General features: G+C 38.6%; 1 protein-coding gene across 10 annotated transcripts in view; it reads right to left on the minus strand.

Moving 5' to 3' along the window:
* Positions 1-15623, minus strand: part of SHLD2 (shieldin complex subunit 2) — an 86236-nt gene that overhangs the window by 21659 nt on the left and 48954 nt on the right. For 9 of the 10 annotated variants that reach the window (XM_003929958.4, XM_010340563.3, XM_074382176.1 and 6 more), the window contains 2 exons: positions 10982-12505; positions 5223-5330 (listed from right to left, as the gene is read on the minus strand). In XM_003929958.4, coding sequence (XP_003930007.1) covers positions 5223-5330; positions 10982-12500 — 1627 coding nt within the window. In that variant the 5' untranslated portion in view covers positions 12501-12505. The other variant, XM_074382180.1, reaches the window with a different exon arrangement.

Below are 15623 nucleotides of genomic sequence, written 5' to 3' on the forward strand. Positions count from 1 at the left end.
CTCAGAACGCTTTTGAGCATGTGCTACATTGTAATATTTTTCAAGTGTTCAATTGGTTATTTAATTCTTCAGTTATTATGTCTTTTAAATGTTTTTCTCTTTCCCCTCATATTTTTTCTCATTTTTTAAATTAAGATATAGTTTATACACAATAAGATGCATGTATTTTCATGTACAGGTTGATGAGTTTTACTGATTAAATTTTAATTTCTCTGAAGGTAAGAGAAGTATGTTTGAGTACGTGATTGATTGCTGACCAAAATAAGATATTGGTAATAAACACTTAAGTACTTTTTAGAAAGCAGAGTCCATAAACTGATTTGTGATTCTTCTTTCCTTCCTTTAGACAGTAAAAGAAAAGAGATGCAACAGAAGAAACAAAACTGACCGTGTTTTAATAAGCTGCCTAATAGGTACCTAATAAGTTCATTATGATTTGTATTCTCTCTACTTTTGTATGCTTTAAAGCTTTTACAATAAACATTTTTAAAAGTAAATGCAGTTTGGCCGGGCACGGTGGCTCACGCCTGTAATTCCAGCACTTTGGGAGGCCAAGGTGGGAGGATTGCCTGAGATCAGGAGTTTGAGACCAGCCTGGTCAACATGATGAAACCCCATCTCTAATTAAAAAATAATAATAATAATAATAATTTAAAAAAAACAAGTCATGCAGATGCTCACACACACATAAAATTCAAACTAAAGTTACAAAGAAAAAAATTAAAACCACACATAATACTACCAGACAGAATTCTTCTTTCACAGTATTTCCAGAAAATCTGGAATCAGAAGAGCTGTATTCAAATTCTAGTTTTGTCAGTAATAAGCTCTGTGAAATTGTACATAACTTCTCTGGGCTTCATTTTTCATGAACAAGTTAGAGTTTTGGGTCAAAAAAAGATCTCGATATTAAATTACATATTTGTCCCCGATTCATAAAAATTTACATGAAAACCTCTGGTTATTTAGATTCCAAAAACAGTCTATCTCCTGGAAATACTGTGTTGATCTTTGACTTACATATTTAATAATATTCAAGATAAATTTATATTCCTGTCACATTATCAGAACTAGGTTTGTAAAAAATATAACACCTCACTATATAGAGGAAAGAACAGAAGTATTTTCAACTTTTACTTTGGATTCCGGGGTCTGTTACCTGGGTATACTGTGTGATACTGAACTTTGGGGTACAAATGATCCTGTACTGAGCAGAGCAACCAACAGGTAGTTTTCCAAGCCCTGCCCCTCTCCCTCCGTAGACCCCAGTGTGTACTGCTGCCACCTCAGTGTCCACAAGTAGCCCATGTTTAGCTCCCACTTATAATTGAGAATACATGTTATTTGGTTTCCTATTCCTCTCTCAATTCACTTAGGATAATTGCCCCCAGCTGCATCCATGTCGGTGCAAAGATTTTTGTTTGTTTTTTGAAACAAGATGTCACTCTGCTGCCCAGGCTGGAATGCGGTGGTGTGATCTCAGCTCACTATAAACTCCACCTCCCAGGTTCAGGTGATTCCCTCACTTCAGCTTCCCAAATGGCTTGGACCACAGGTGTGTAACACCACACCTGGTTTTTTTTTTTTTTTTTTTGGGCAGAGACAGTGTATTGCTGCATTGTCCAGGCTGGTCTTAAACTCCTGGACTCAAGTGATCTGCCTGCCTCAGCCTGTCAAAGTGCTGAAATAACAGGCATGAGCCACCGCACCTGGCATGACTTCATTCTTTGTTTATGGCTGCGTAGAATTCCACGGTGTATATGTACCACATTTTCTTTATTCAATCCTCCATTGATGGCTACCTAGGTTGACTCCACAACTTTGCTATTGTGAAAGTGCTACAGTGCATATGTCTTTTTGGTAGAACAATCTATTTTCTTTTGGATATACACCCAGTAATGGGATTGCTGGGTTAAATGATAGTTCAGTTTTAAGTTCTTTGAGAAATCTCCAAACTGCTTTCAACAATGGCTGAACTAATTTACATTCCCACCAACAGTATATGAGTATTTCCTTTTCCACACAGCCTACCAACATCTGTTGTTTTTTTGACTCTTTAATAATAGTTATTTCGGGGCTGGGAACGGTGGCTCACACCTGTAATTCCAGCACTATGGGAGGCTAAGGTGAGAGGATTGTTTGAGCTCAGGAGTTCAAGACCAGCTTGGGCAACATGACAAAACCCCGCCTCTACCAAAAATACAAAAATTAGCTGGGTGTGGTGGCACGCGCCTATAGTCCCACCTACTCAGGAGGCTGAGGTGGAAAAATCTCCTGAGCCTAGGATACTGAGGCTACAGTGAGCCATGATTAGGCCACTGCACTCCAGCCTGGGTAACAGAGTGAGATCCTGTTTTTAAAAAATAAATTTTAAAAATATATAATTAGGTCACACTTTTCAATTTTTGGTTTTGCTGCAATTGCTCTTGAGTGCTTAGTCATAATTCTTTCCCAGAGGTCTCTTCCAAAAACACAATATATTGATCACAAGTAAGAATGCTCTCATGAGTTGTAACCACTTACAAAATCAAAACCAAATTGGTAAACTCAGTAACCAAATTGATTTACTCTTTCAGAAGAAAAACAACTGCAATATTCTCAAAATGTTCACTGGTAGCCATTTCCCTAAATCAATAAAAAACTTTAGAATACACTAGCTACTAACCTATGATAAATAAAGCATCATAAATTTCTGTGTATGTGTAAAAACAAAGATTTTGAAGTAACTTCTAAGATTATCTAATTAGTTCAAGATTTTTCACATCATTCTACAAAAACCTGAAACTCTCTAGGGGATTCATGGAATATTCTCCATCCAGAATTTTGTCATAAAATTTTATGAAATTACTGATTTAATTTATTTATTTATTTATTTATTTAATTGATTTATTTAATTCATAACATTATTTTATGAATAATTTTATGAAATTATTCAGGTAATAACCTGAATCCAGATCAGCCTTAAAACCAGAGATACCTACATTTCCCAAATCTCTCGCAAAGCATTTGCATACCATGTTATATTCATTATTTTAAAACATTCCTTCCCCTTCTATTATATCAACATATAAAAAATATGGTGAATTTTGCTTAGAAGCCACTTAGCTATCTCATACACACACACACACACACACAAACACACACTCTCTCTCTCTCTCTCTCTCTCTCCAAGAGGTGACACCTTCAAATATTCATAGCAGAATATTAAACTTGTATCTTTTACAGAAATGTCAAAATTAAAAAGTTAACTGACTTCAACTGGCCAAAACCACACCATCTTAGTTACTACAGGTTCATACTAAGGCTACCTAGTCACTTAAACCAGTAATCCAGTAGCAGTAGACTGTCCCTCTTCCCTCATCCCCAGACCCACATCATCAGAAAATCCTACTAATTCTATTTACAAATAATATCTCCACTCTTTAGCTCCACTGGCCAATCATCTCTCAACTTCAGCTATTGTAACAACTTCCTCTGATTCTACTCCATGATAACCCTTCTCAACTAGAACCATGGCATTCTGTATCTCAGCCCTTTGTTAGTTTCCTTCATAGCACTTCTTGTCACCTGCAAATATTTTACTTATATGTCTGTTTCCTTCATTTGTTTGGTCTATCTTCCACATGAGAAGTAAACTCCATGAGGACAGGCACCATATACCCCCAGTGTACAGTAAGCACAGTAACTGAAACAATGTCAACACATAATAAATGCATATTGGATAGATGAAGAATTCTCGTTTAATTGTCTATGAAATACGTCAGAGTTGATTTTCTGCTGATGGGCCACCCTAGTGTATAGTGAAACCCTGCCCATTCCAAACACAATTCTTGATATTCCAATTGTTGCTCTTCCCTTCTACTTGCTCTGCTTTTTTTTTAAGAATTCAAAGGTTGGAGTTCCATGCTCTATCTTCCACATACACGCTATAACTTTCCTATTTTTCCATTTATCTTCTTGTAAAATCAGTATATTTCCCTAACTTTTTTCTTCTATGATATTTCAGAATTTTATCAAATATATTGTGCTAGCTTATTTCTTCTCCCTCTAATCTTACTATGTTATTACTACATTACATGCAGGTTCAACACCTTATATTCATTTCCTCACTTAATCTTCACAACAACCCTATGAGGTATGTATGTATTTTCATCTCCATTTCACAGGCAAGGAGACAGAAGTATAATAAAGTGAAGTAACTTGCCTAAAGACAAAGACTGGCAGTAAGAGAGCTAGGATTTAAATCCTAGCTGATTCCAGTGACCATAACCACAAGTTTATACTGTTTCCTTTACTTTGTTTTCTTTTTTATTTCCTAGAGGAGAAGATAGCTGCTAGTTTCTTCATTAAACAGCTTCCTTTAAAGAAAATAAAGCTGGATGTTAAAGAAGAAAGGTAGCTTTTCTTAGCAGTGGTAGGTAGTAGAATAAGGATTCAAACCACAGCTGTCTGAATATGAGACCAATACATTATTTCCTCAAGAATTCTTTTTTTTTTTTTTTTTTTTTTTTTTTTTGAGACAGAGTTTCACTCTTGTTACCCAGGCTGGAGTGCAATGGCGTGATCTCGGCTCACTGCAACCTCCGCCTCCTGGGTTCAGGCAATTCTCCTGCCTCAGCCTCCTGAGTAGCTGGGATTACAGGCACGCGCCACCATGCCCAGCTAATTTTTTTGTATTTTTAATAGAGACGGGGTTTCACCATGTTGACCAGGATGGTCTTGATCTCTTGACCTCGTGATCCACCCGCCTCGGCCTCCCAAAGTGCTGGGATTACAGGCTTGAGCCACTGCGCCCGGTCTTCCTCAAGAATTCTTAACCAGAGGCTCAGAAGTTCCACAGAAGAAATTCAGAGGTCCATGGAAGGCTTTAGAATTACAAGCAAAATTTTCTGCCTATCTACCTAAGTCCATTTTTCTGAAGAAATGGTCTACAGATTCTCAAAGAGGTCTTTGACTCCCTAAAAGGTGAAGAAACACCGCTGTACTGACTGCCTATGAAAATGAAACATGAGACCTAATACTTCCTAAAATAAATGTGATTTACAATATACAAAAGAGAAATTTCTTAAAATTATAGTTTTATTCTTACTATCGAAAAGAAACCAATCCACTCCAACTGTTTAGAAAACATTTTGTAAAAGAACCATTTTAAACCTAATCTTTCCTAGTATGTTTATATAGTTTAAACACTAACAAATTATTTCATTCAAAATGTGTCTTACATTCTTCAGGCTGAATAGATGAATAACTCCCAAGATTTAATAACTGGCTGGTAAATGTTGATTGTAGTACTGTCTCACCAACCCATTGGTCCTCATGAATAACAACATCTAGAGAGAGAAAAAACATTCTGATCATGCCATAAATTCCTTCACAATGTGGTTACTTTACCAATCATAGCAAAATATTATGCATACATACCTCCCATATACCAGGCAACTAGAGATCAAATAGGTTAAATTATCTGCCTAACAGCACAAAATGACAAAACAGCAAATCTAAAATCTAAATCTAGGTAAAATAACAAAATTGCTTCTGTATATTCAAATGATATCAGTATGGAAGCACACTGCTCTATAAAAAAAAGGTTTAATTGTTTTTGTTTACATAAAGCAAATGTTTTCATATATATTTCTGATAAATTAAAAAACAACTTTTTTTAGGATCAGAAAGGAAAGTAGTGGTTACAAAACAGTAGTGCCTAGGAGAGTAATAATATTCAGTATGCACTGGTTCCCTTCTACTATAAATATATCTGAATATAATATAACGCATCTTAACACACTGATTATTTTTCTTTAACTAGCATGATAATTATCTTCTACAGAAGTTAAAAGTGAAAGACTTTGGAAGTAGGGAACATTTCCCAATTGGAAAGAGAGAGCTGTGTATCTAAGACAGAATAGAATCATGTAGAACTAAACATACCAACAGGTAGAAACAATTGTAGGTGGAGCAAAACTTGTGAGCTGTAAAGAGAAAGAGGGGAAGGGAGCTATCTCCAAGGCAGAATATAATCAGTATACAGTGTCGGAACATAAACATGAATTAACAATAATGAAATAATTTAGAGATAATGGGAAAGAAGAACAAGGATGCAACAATTCCAAGTGACTACTTCCAGATTTAGATTCCAGACCCTTTCCTCGGCTTTTTGGCCTTTTATCTACAACTGTCTAATGGAAATTCCCACCTGGATATTCTATTGGCTCCCCAAACTCAGCAATTTCCAAACCTGCTTTTCCTTTCATAATGCCCATCTCATCTATTGATACTATACTGTTAATCAAGTAAACTAAAATCTGAAGTCATCTTTCCTCTCCCTTCCCACTCCTTTCCACCAGCCCCGACCCGCCCCTCTGCCTCTTAAATGTGCCCATCCCCTGCCACTACTACTGTTTTACATGGCACATTCCTTTCCTTCCCAACAGGTGTTTGTCTCCCCTGCAGCCCATGTCCTACAATGCTAGTGAGTGATTTATCAGAGCATTAATGAGTTCAGGCAAGTGATATATTAGAGCATTAATGAGTTCAGGTGACTTGCTAAAAAACAGTGGCTCCCCACTGCCTACCCAAGAAGAGCTGGTACAGCATTCAAGACTTTTCAAGATCCAACATTCAGGATGCATGCTCTTCAGAAAAAAGGAACAGATAAGGAATTTCAAGGAAAGCGTTCTGAAAGCTAGGACTGCGAAGCCTATGTCGGATTAGCGACACGTTAATCACTAGTGGTACATGCAGGGGATGGGTAGCCTGCCCTGGCCTCCTGGCTCCCTCCTGCCCTCTCACTGACATGCCCCAGCTCCTAGTTCTTTTTTTGTCCTTTAAATGTTGTTTTTTCACAATGTTAACCAGCTCCCCTCCCTGTCTTCTTCTAATTCTTCTAATTATCTAGTCTTCCTTAGATAATCCTTATTTTTGGCATCTCTTCATTCTACTGCTAAAAGTGTAATAGCAAACTGTCTACTGTGTTGGTAAATTAAACAAGACCTGGAATACATCTGTTACTTAGAATTTTTCAGTTTGGGCTGGGCACAGTGGCTCACACCTGTAATCCTAGCACTTTAGGAGGCTGAGGTCCATGGATCACAGCTTCGGGAGTTCAAGACCAGCCTGGCCAACATGGTGAAACCCCGTCTCTACTAAAAATTTAAAAATTAGCCAGGGTGGTGGCAGGCTAGTTACCTAGTCCCACCACCTAGTCCCAGCTACTTGGGAGGCTGAGGCAGAAGAAACTCTTGAACCTGAGAGGCAGAAGTTGTAGTGAGCTAAGATGGCACCACTGCACTCCAGCCTGGGCAACAGGGTGAGACTGTCTCACAAAAAAAAAAAAAAATCTAAAAAAACAATTTTTCTGTTTGGGGGCATAGGTAGTATGAACTATCCAAGCTATCCAAAGTAGGTTCATGCTTTACTAGGCCAACAGAAAAGTGTAGATTTTTTTCCCCCAACATTTCCATCTGTTCCACACAAAAGAAACTTATTCAGTAATCAGTCAACTAGATCATTGTTTTTCTTTTCTTTTCTTTTAATTATACTTTAAGTTCTGGGGTACCTGTGCAGAGCTTGCAGGATTGTTACTTAAGTATACGCATGCCATGGTGGTTTGCTGCCTCTATCCCTCCATCATCTACGTTAGGTATTTTTCCTAATGTTATCCCTCCCCAATCTCCTCATACCCTGCTATCCCTCCCCTAGCCCCCCATCTCCCAACAGACATGTGTGATATTCCCCTCCCTGTGTCCATGCGTTCTCATTGTTCAATACCACTTATGAGTGAGAGTATGCAGTGTTTGGTTTTCTGTGCTTGTGTCAGTTTGCTAAGAATGATGGTTTCCAGATTCATCCATGTCCCTGCAAAGAACATGAACTCATCCTTTTTTATGGATACATAGTATTCCATGGTATATATGTGCCACATTTTCTTTGTCCAGTCTATCTTTGATGGGCATTTGGGTTGGTTCTAAGTCTTTGCTACTGTAAACAGTACCACAATGAACATACGTGTGCATGTGTCTTTATAACAGACTGACTTATAATCCTTTGGGTATATAATCCCAGTAATGGGATTGGTGGGTCAAAAGGAATTTCTATTTCTAGATCCTTGAGGAATTGCCACACTGTCTTCCACAATGGTTGAACTAATTTACACTCCCAACAATGTAAAAGTGTTCCTATTTCTCCACATCCTCTCCAGCATATTGCTTCCAGATTTTCTAATGATCGCCATTCTAACTGGTGTGAGATGGTATCTCAATGTGGTTTTGATTTGCATTTTTCTAATGACCAGTGATAATGACCATTTTTTCATGTTTGTTGGCTGCATAAATAAGAAAAATCTGATTTTTACAAAAGATGTTCATAGAAATCACCCAAATGTCTTCTAATAGGAAACTGGTTAAGTAAATTGCATGAAAGCCACCTGATAGAATGTTATCTAGTTGTTAAAATTGTAGAGATATTAGGAAAAAATATAGAGATTGCAGAGTTGAGTTTCCATCTACCTGGGAAAAAGGAAAAGGCCCCTGAGAGGCCCCTGGTAACAGTAATTACCTTGGTTAACAATGACCATGGTCCAGGGTCCAACCCTCTTTTACAGTCCAGTAAACTTAATTTTGTCAACACACGAAAACTAGATTTCAGCTTTGCAGCATAAGCTCAAACTAAATTAGTTAATGAGACAAATTAAAGGAAAAAAAGACATTTTTAAAATTCATAATGAATCATAAATTGCCCAAAATAAACAAACAAAAAAGAATATTTCAGCCTGTTCTCACACTGTGGGCAGTTCTACAACCAGAAAGCCAAATCACAAGCAAAGAGGTATTCAGCAAGCACTGAATCAGAACAGAGGGAGTCAGGTGAACTGAACCTCCAATAATATAATCACATATAAATAATAATAGCTAATACTGCCAGTGGGATGCAAATATGCTAAGCCTGTTCATTACAATCTTGTGTTTACATCTTTATAAAAGATTGTACTTGACAATCCTACAGGAACACAAAGATACATTAGCCAAAGTTCTCATTCCTCTTGTAAACTATTTGGTAGGACTATCAATATTGCTTTGAAGTTTTCTTTTTCTAAGCTTCTAAAACTAATTTATACCTCCTCTCTATCACATTCTTTCTTTAGATATCTTATTAAGCTTACTCAACTTTCTCCTGGCTCTAATACACTGTGTGTCAATTTTAAATCAACAAAGAACATGTAACACAATGTTAGATTTCTTACGTTAGGTGAAAACATATTCTGGTCAGGCATGGTGGTTCACGCCTGTAATCTCAGCACTTTGGGAGGCCGAGGCAGGTGGATCACCTGACGTCAGGAATTCAAGACCAGCCTAGCCAACATGGTGAAACCCCATCTCTACTAAAAATACAAAAATTAGCCAGGTATGGCGGCGTGTGCCTGTAATCTCAGCTACTCAGGAGGCTGAGGCAGGAAAATCAGGAGGCGGAGGTTGCAGTGAGCTGAGACTGTGCCACTGCACTCCAGCCTAGTTAACAGGGCAAGGTTCTGTCTCAAAAAAAATTAAATTAAATATTCTCTCTGAATGCAGTGGCATGCGTGCCTATAGTCCTGGCTACCGGGGAGACTGAGGCAGGAGGCTCACTTGAACCCAGGAGTTCAGAGCTGTAGCTGATCAGGTGTCTGCACTAAGCTTGGCACCAATATAATGACATCCTGGGAGTGGAGGACCACAGGTTCCCTAAGGAGGAGTGAACTGGCCCAGGTTGGAAACAGGGTGTGTCAAAAATAACATGCTAGGCTGGGCGTGGTGGCTCATGCCTGTAATCCCAGCACTTTGGGAGGCTGCGGCAGGAGTATCACTTGAGCCCAGGAGCTGGAGATCAGCCTGGGTAATGCAGTGAGACTCTGTTAAAAATAACAATTAAAAAGTTCTTATGCTGATCAGTAGTGGGATTGTGCCCGTGAACAGCCAGTGCATTTGCAAGCTAGTAAGACTGTCTCTTAAAAATAAATTAAAAATTTAAAAAACAAAATGTTCTTTATGATTACAACTATATGGTTAAAGTATGGATTTTGGAGTTTAGGAGAAACCATAGCTTTGCCACTTCTTAGATGTATGACATTGGGCAAGTTACTTTACCTCTCTGGGTTTCAGCTTCCTCAAGTGAAAAATGCAGATAAAAATCAGCACCTTCCTCATATACTTGCTGCAATGAGGTATGCATGTAAAGTCGAAAACAGGGTCTGACACAAAGTAAGCTCCCAATAAATATGAGCTTATATGTGTGATACATGTATACATGCACACACATTTTAAGAAGAACATAGAAAATAAAGTTAACCTGGTATACCAGTTTTATTCTTTCTACATTTCCAGGTATAATTAATATAATTTTAATAAAATAAAGCCATATAAATCAGTAACTGTTCCCTCAGTAAGAACATATGTGCACAAAATTATTAGATATTAGTTAAAGAAGCAGAAAGGTCTAGCTCTGTTGCTTGGGCTGGAATGCAGTGGCCCCAATCAAAGCTCACTGCAGTCTCAACCTCCTGGGCTCAAGCAATCCTCCCATGTCAGCCTCCTTTGTAGCTGGGACTACAGGCACAACCTATTTTATTTTTTGCAGAGACGTGGTCTCACTATGTTGCCAAGGCTGGTCTCAAATACCTGGCCTCAAGCAATCCTCCTGCCTCAGCTTCCCAAAGTACTGGGATTACAGATGTGACCCATTGCACCTGACTAGGGAAGGCTTATTAAAGGAGGAGATAAGTAGAAAGAAGGGGCAGAACTCAGTAGGACAGAACAGAGGCCCAGGAGTGGCAACAGGCAGGAGAGTGGACAATGGGAAGGAGACCAATGCAGATGCAATAAAAGGATCAATTAGGCTCAGCTCAGAAGAGGCAAATGACTAAAGAAAGAGTCTTTAAAGACCAAAAGTCAGAGAAAAGCAAAAACAAACAAAACCTAGGTTTATAACCACTATACCATAATGACCTCACCTGTGAGTAAAATTATATCTCCCAGAAACACTGTAAATGCCCAAAATGCTGCAGTCCTCCACAGAAAAACCTTCTTCTTAGTTTCTGATTGATCAATCACTGTAACTGTTGCTAAAGGCACTTTAGAGCCAGAATTTGGTCCAAATTTTATGTTTATTTCCTTCACATGACATGGAAATAGCACCATGACTAAACAATTATACTTCTGTCTTTTAGAATCACAGTTTTTTATTAATGATGTTTTTTTAATACCCTTAAATTCACACACATTCCTCTGATCCATTGCTACAGCAGAGTCTCCTGCATTAGAGATCAACTTCATTTTCTTAGCTTTAGATAGAGTTTCAGATTGTCCCATTTTATCTTCAGAGGTCCAGCTTCTTTTAACAGCACTTTTGTGGAAGGTATTTAGCTGGGAACACAGTATTCCTGAGCTACACAATTCAATACGTATCTCATTTGGTGGCAATTCATCTTCAGAACTGAAAAGTTCTTGAGATGCTGCATTTTCTTCAAGACCTTTATCACAATTTATGTGAATGTGGCTATTTTCTGTTTTAGGACAGACAGGACTAAAAAGTTCAAGGGAACACGCTTGGTTTTGTCCATTTTCATATGTTTCTGTAAAATCATCAAGCTGAAGCAAATTCTCTTTAGGTAGTCTTATTTCTCCATTACTTGCCTTTGGTTCAGTCTCCATGTTTTCATTCCCTTTATTTATAGGACTCCGCTCTTTGTCTTTCTTTTGAACTAAAAAAGCAACCTGGCTGGAGGTCATTATACTGAGAAATTCAGTATCAGTTGATATTTTAAGGTCTGAGACCTTCCTAACTGCTCCTTCAGACCTTGGCTTATCTACTGTATTAGAGGAAAATAATTCCAAACATTGGTTTTGTATTTCTTGATATTCTATCGGCACATACTCTCTTTGTACCACTTTAGGCCCTACATTAATTTGTTCAGTACTACAAACCAAATCCATCCTAGCTGCACACTCATGGTCTAACTGAAAGAAATTTGTTTGAAATTTCTGACTATATATATCTGATTGATGTTTACACTGTTCATCTGTAACTTTATTTTCACTGAGAAGTTTTTGATACTTTTCTTCTTCAGTTAAATATGAGACTCTGCCTTTAGATCCACATATTTGCATATGAGAGCTAGTTACATCACTCAGCCTGGAGGAGTGAATCTTCTGGGATTCTACATTCTGTGTTTCAAAAACAGAATGTACAAAGTCATCTTTCACATGAACATGTCTATTCACATAGTTTGCTAAAAAATGACCACTAAGAAGATCTGGAGAATCAATAGATTCTGGGACTTCATAGTTTTCAAGATTTTTGTGCTCATGTTTTTCATCCTTCAGATATAAAGAATGTTGATTGTATAAAAGCTGAATTTTTTTCCAGGGGTCAGCAACAGACATTAAAGAAGTTGTGTCTTGTGATACTGTCATTTTCAGTGGACCAACTGGAGCACCCCAAAAAATGTGGACTTGAGATCCTCCACTCATGATTTCTGATAAAAATGAAAAATCCAAAATTAATATATTGTCAGCATATTTTTGCATATTAACTTAATAATGTACCAAAAGAAAATCTGATAATTGAGTCAAAAACATAATTAACATAGGTGACTATTTTGATACATTTGATTATATAAAATTCATAAATACACAATAAATTATTAAGGAGAAATCAAAATATTCACAAAAATTATTCACCTAAAGACTCTCTTTAAGGGAAGTAAAACTAAGCACACTCACATCAAACAAGTAAATAGGTTTTTAGTATGTTTATTTCATTTGAGATGGAGTCTTGCTCTGTTGCCCAGGCTAGAGTGCAGTGCTGCGATCTAGACAGACTGCAATCTCCGCTCCCTGGGTTCAAGCAATTCTCCCGCTTTAGCCTCCTGATTAGCTGAGATTACAGTCTATGCCACCACACCCACCTAATTTTTGTACTTTTAATAGAGACGGGGTTTCACCATGTTGGCTAGCTAGTCTCAAACTCCTTACCTCAAGTGATCCATCCCCCTCCACCTCTCAAAGTGCTATGATTACAGGTGTGAGCCACCGTGCCGGCCTGTTTATTTCTTATGTTGTAAAAACTTGCCCCATTTAAATAACAAGTTAGTAAAGAATGGGAAAAGAGGCATTTGTTTAACTATATTACAGTCACCTTTAAATTACTCATTTTTGGACAGGCCATCGTAGCTCACACCTGTAATGCCAGCAATTTGAGAGGCTAAGGCAGTGGATCACTTGAGGCCAGGAGTTTGAGACCAGCCTGGCCAACATGACAAAACCCCACCTCTACTAAAAATACAAAAATTAGTCAAGTGTGGTGGCCCGTGCCTATAGTCCTATTACTCACAAGTATGAGGTAGGAGAATCACTTGAACCCAGGAGGAGGAGGTTGCAGTGAGCCAAGATCACACCACTACACTCCAGCCTGGGTGACAGAGCAAGACTCCACCTCAAAAAAAAAGAAAAAAAACAGTACTCATTTTTGGCCAGGCATGGTGGCTCACACCTATGATCCCAGCACTCTGGGAGGCCATGGTGGGAGGATCATTTGAGACCAGGAGTTCGAGGCCAGCCTGGACAACATAGTAAGACCCCCATCTCTACAAAAAAAAAAAAATTTTAAACTAAAAACTTTCTTAAAATTAGCTGGGCATAGCAGTGAAACGCCTATAGTCCCAGCTACTAGGAGACTGAGGTAAGAGGACTGCCTGAGCCTGGGAGGTGGACATTGCAGTGAGCCATGATCACACCACCACATTCCAGTATGAGCAACAGAATGAGACCCTCTTTATTATTATTATTTTTGAGACAGAGTTCTGCTCTTGTTGCCCAGTCTGTAGTGCAATAGTGCAGCCTCAGCTCACCGCAACCTCTGCCTCCCAGGTTCCAACGATTCTCCTGCCTCAGCCTCCCAAGTTGCTGGAATTACAGGCGCCCACCACCACGGCCAGCTAGTTTTTATTTTTTAGTAGAAATGGGGTTTCACCATGTTGCCCAGGCTGGTCTCGAACTCCTGACCTCAAGTGATCCTCCTGCCTCAGCCTCCCAAAGTGTTGGGATTACAGGCATGAGCCACCATGCCTGGCAAGACCCTCTCTTTAAAAAATGATTAAGAATCACTATAATTGCTATAACTACATATTCTAATCTCATTTAGTCCTCATAGAACAGAATAACTTTCATATGGAATATAACTGATACATTAGATGTTTTATTGCTTGTCATTATTAGATTTACCACTAGGGGTCCCAAATAGCACAGCAAAAGCCTTCAAGTTCAAAATACATTAATGTATCAAACCCAAGTGGAAGGAGAACATATTATCTTGAAATGTGGTTGGAGCCAGCGCAGTGACTAATACCTGTAATCCCAGCACTTTGGGAGGCCCAGGTGGGCAGATCACCTGAGGCCAGGAGTTCAAGACCAGCCTGGCCAACATAGCAAAACCCCATCTCTACTAAAATACAAAAATTAGCAAGGCATGGTGGCACAAGCCTGTAATCCTCGCAACTAGGGAAGCTGAGGCAGAAGAATCGCTTCAACCCAGGAGGTTGCAGTGAGCCAAGATCATGCCACTGCACTCCAGCCTGGGTGAAAGAGTGAGACTGTCTCAAAGAAAGAAAAGAAAGAAAGAAAGAGGGGGGGGGGGAGAGAGAGAGAGAGAGAGAGAGAGAGAGAGAGAGAGAGAGAGAGAAATGTTGGTGGGAATACTTAGATATATGCAAATCAAATGCATAACATAACCATGATAATAAACTCTCTCCCATCAAATCTTTGACATCTCTAAAGGTTTCTTTCCTTTAGCTTCAAATCTTTATTTGATTTTATTTTTTGAGTCAGGGTCTTGCTCTGTCACCCAGGCTGGAGTGCAGTGGTGCAATAATGGCTCACTGTAGCCTCAAGCTCCTAGGCTCAAGCTATCATCCAGCTACAGCCTCGCAAATAGCTGGGACTACAGGCACATAACTGTCATGCTCAGCTACAAATCTTTAAAATAAAACTAAACAACCCCCACAAACTTGTTTGTTGTTTCTTGCATCTCATTTCTCATTTATCCTTCAATCAATCCAACCATTTTGCTGTAAAAGTTTTCACTATAGAAACCAATGATATTCTGAAAGCCAAATCCAAAGGTCAATTTTCAATACTTTTACTACCATTAGAAACTGTTTATTAATCCCTCTTTCCTGAAACGTTCTGCTTTTTTGACTCTGTGAGATCACCATATTGGAATTCTTTTGTATTTAAGATAGATATGTATTGGATTATTCCTTTAATCACTCACGTAACAAACACTCAACACTATGTGCTGGGCATTAATGCTAGGCCCTGAGAATTCAAAACAATGACAAAGAGATTTAAGGAGCTTATATTCTGATAGGAAAAACAAACTGACAATTATAAAAAGTGACAAGAGGCCAGGAGCCTTGGTTCACGCCTGTAATCACAGGAATATGGGAGGCTGAGGCAGGCGAATCACCTGAAGTCAGGAGTTTGAGACCAGCCTAGGCAACATGGTGAAACTCTGTCTCTACTAAAAATACAAAACTTAGCCAGGTGTGGTGGCGGGTGCCTGTAATCCCAGCTACTCAGAAGGCTGAAGCACAA

The sequence above is a fragment of the Saimiri boliviensis genome, chromosome 12 (assembly GCF_048565385.1).
Source record: "Saimiri boliviensis isolate mSaiBol1 chromosome 12, mSaiBol1.pri, whole genome shotgun sequence".
Classification (NCBI taxonomy): Eukaryota; Metazoa; Chordata; class Mammalia; order Primates; family Cebidae; genus Saimiri; species Saimiri boliviensis.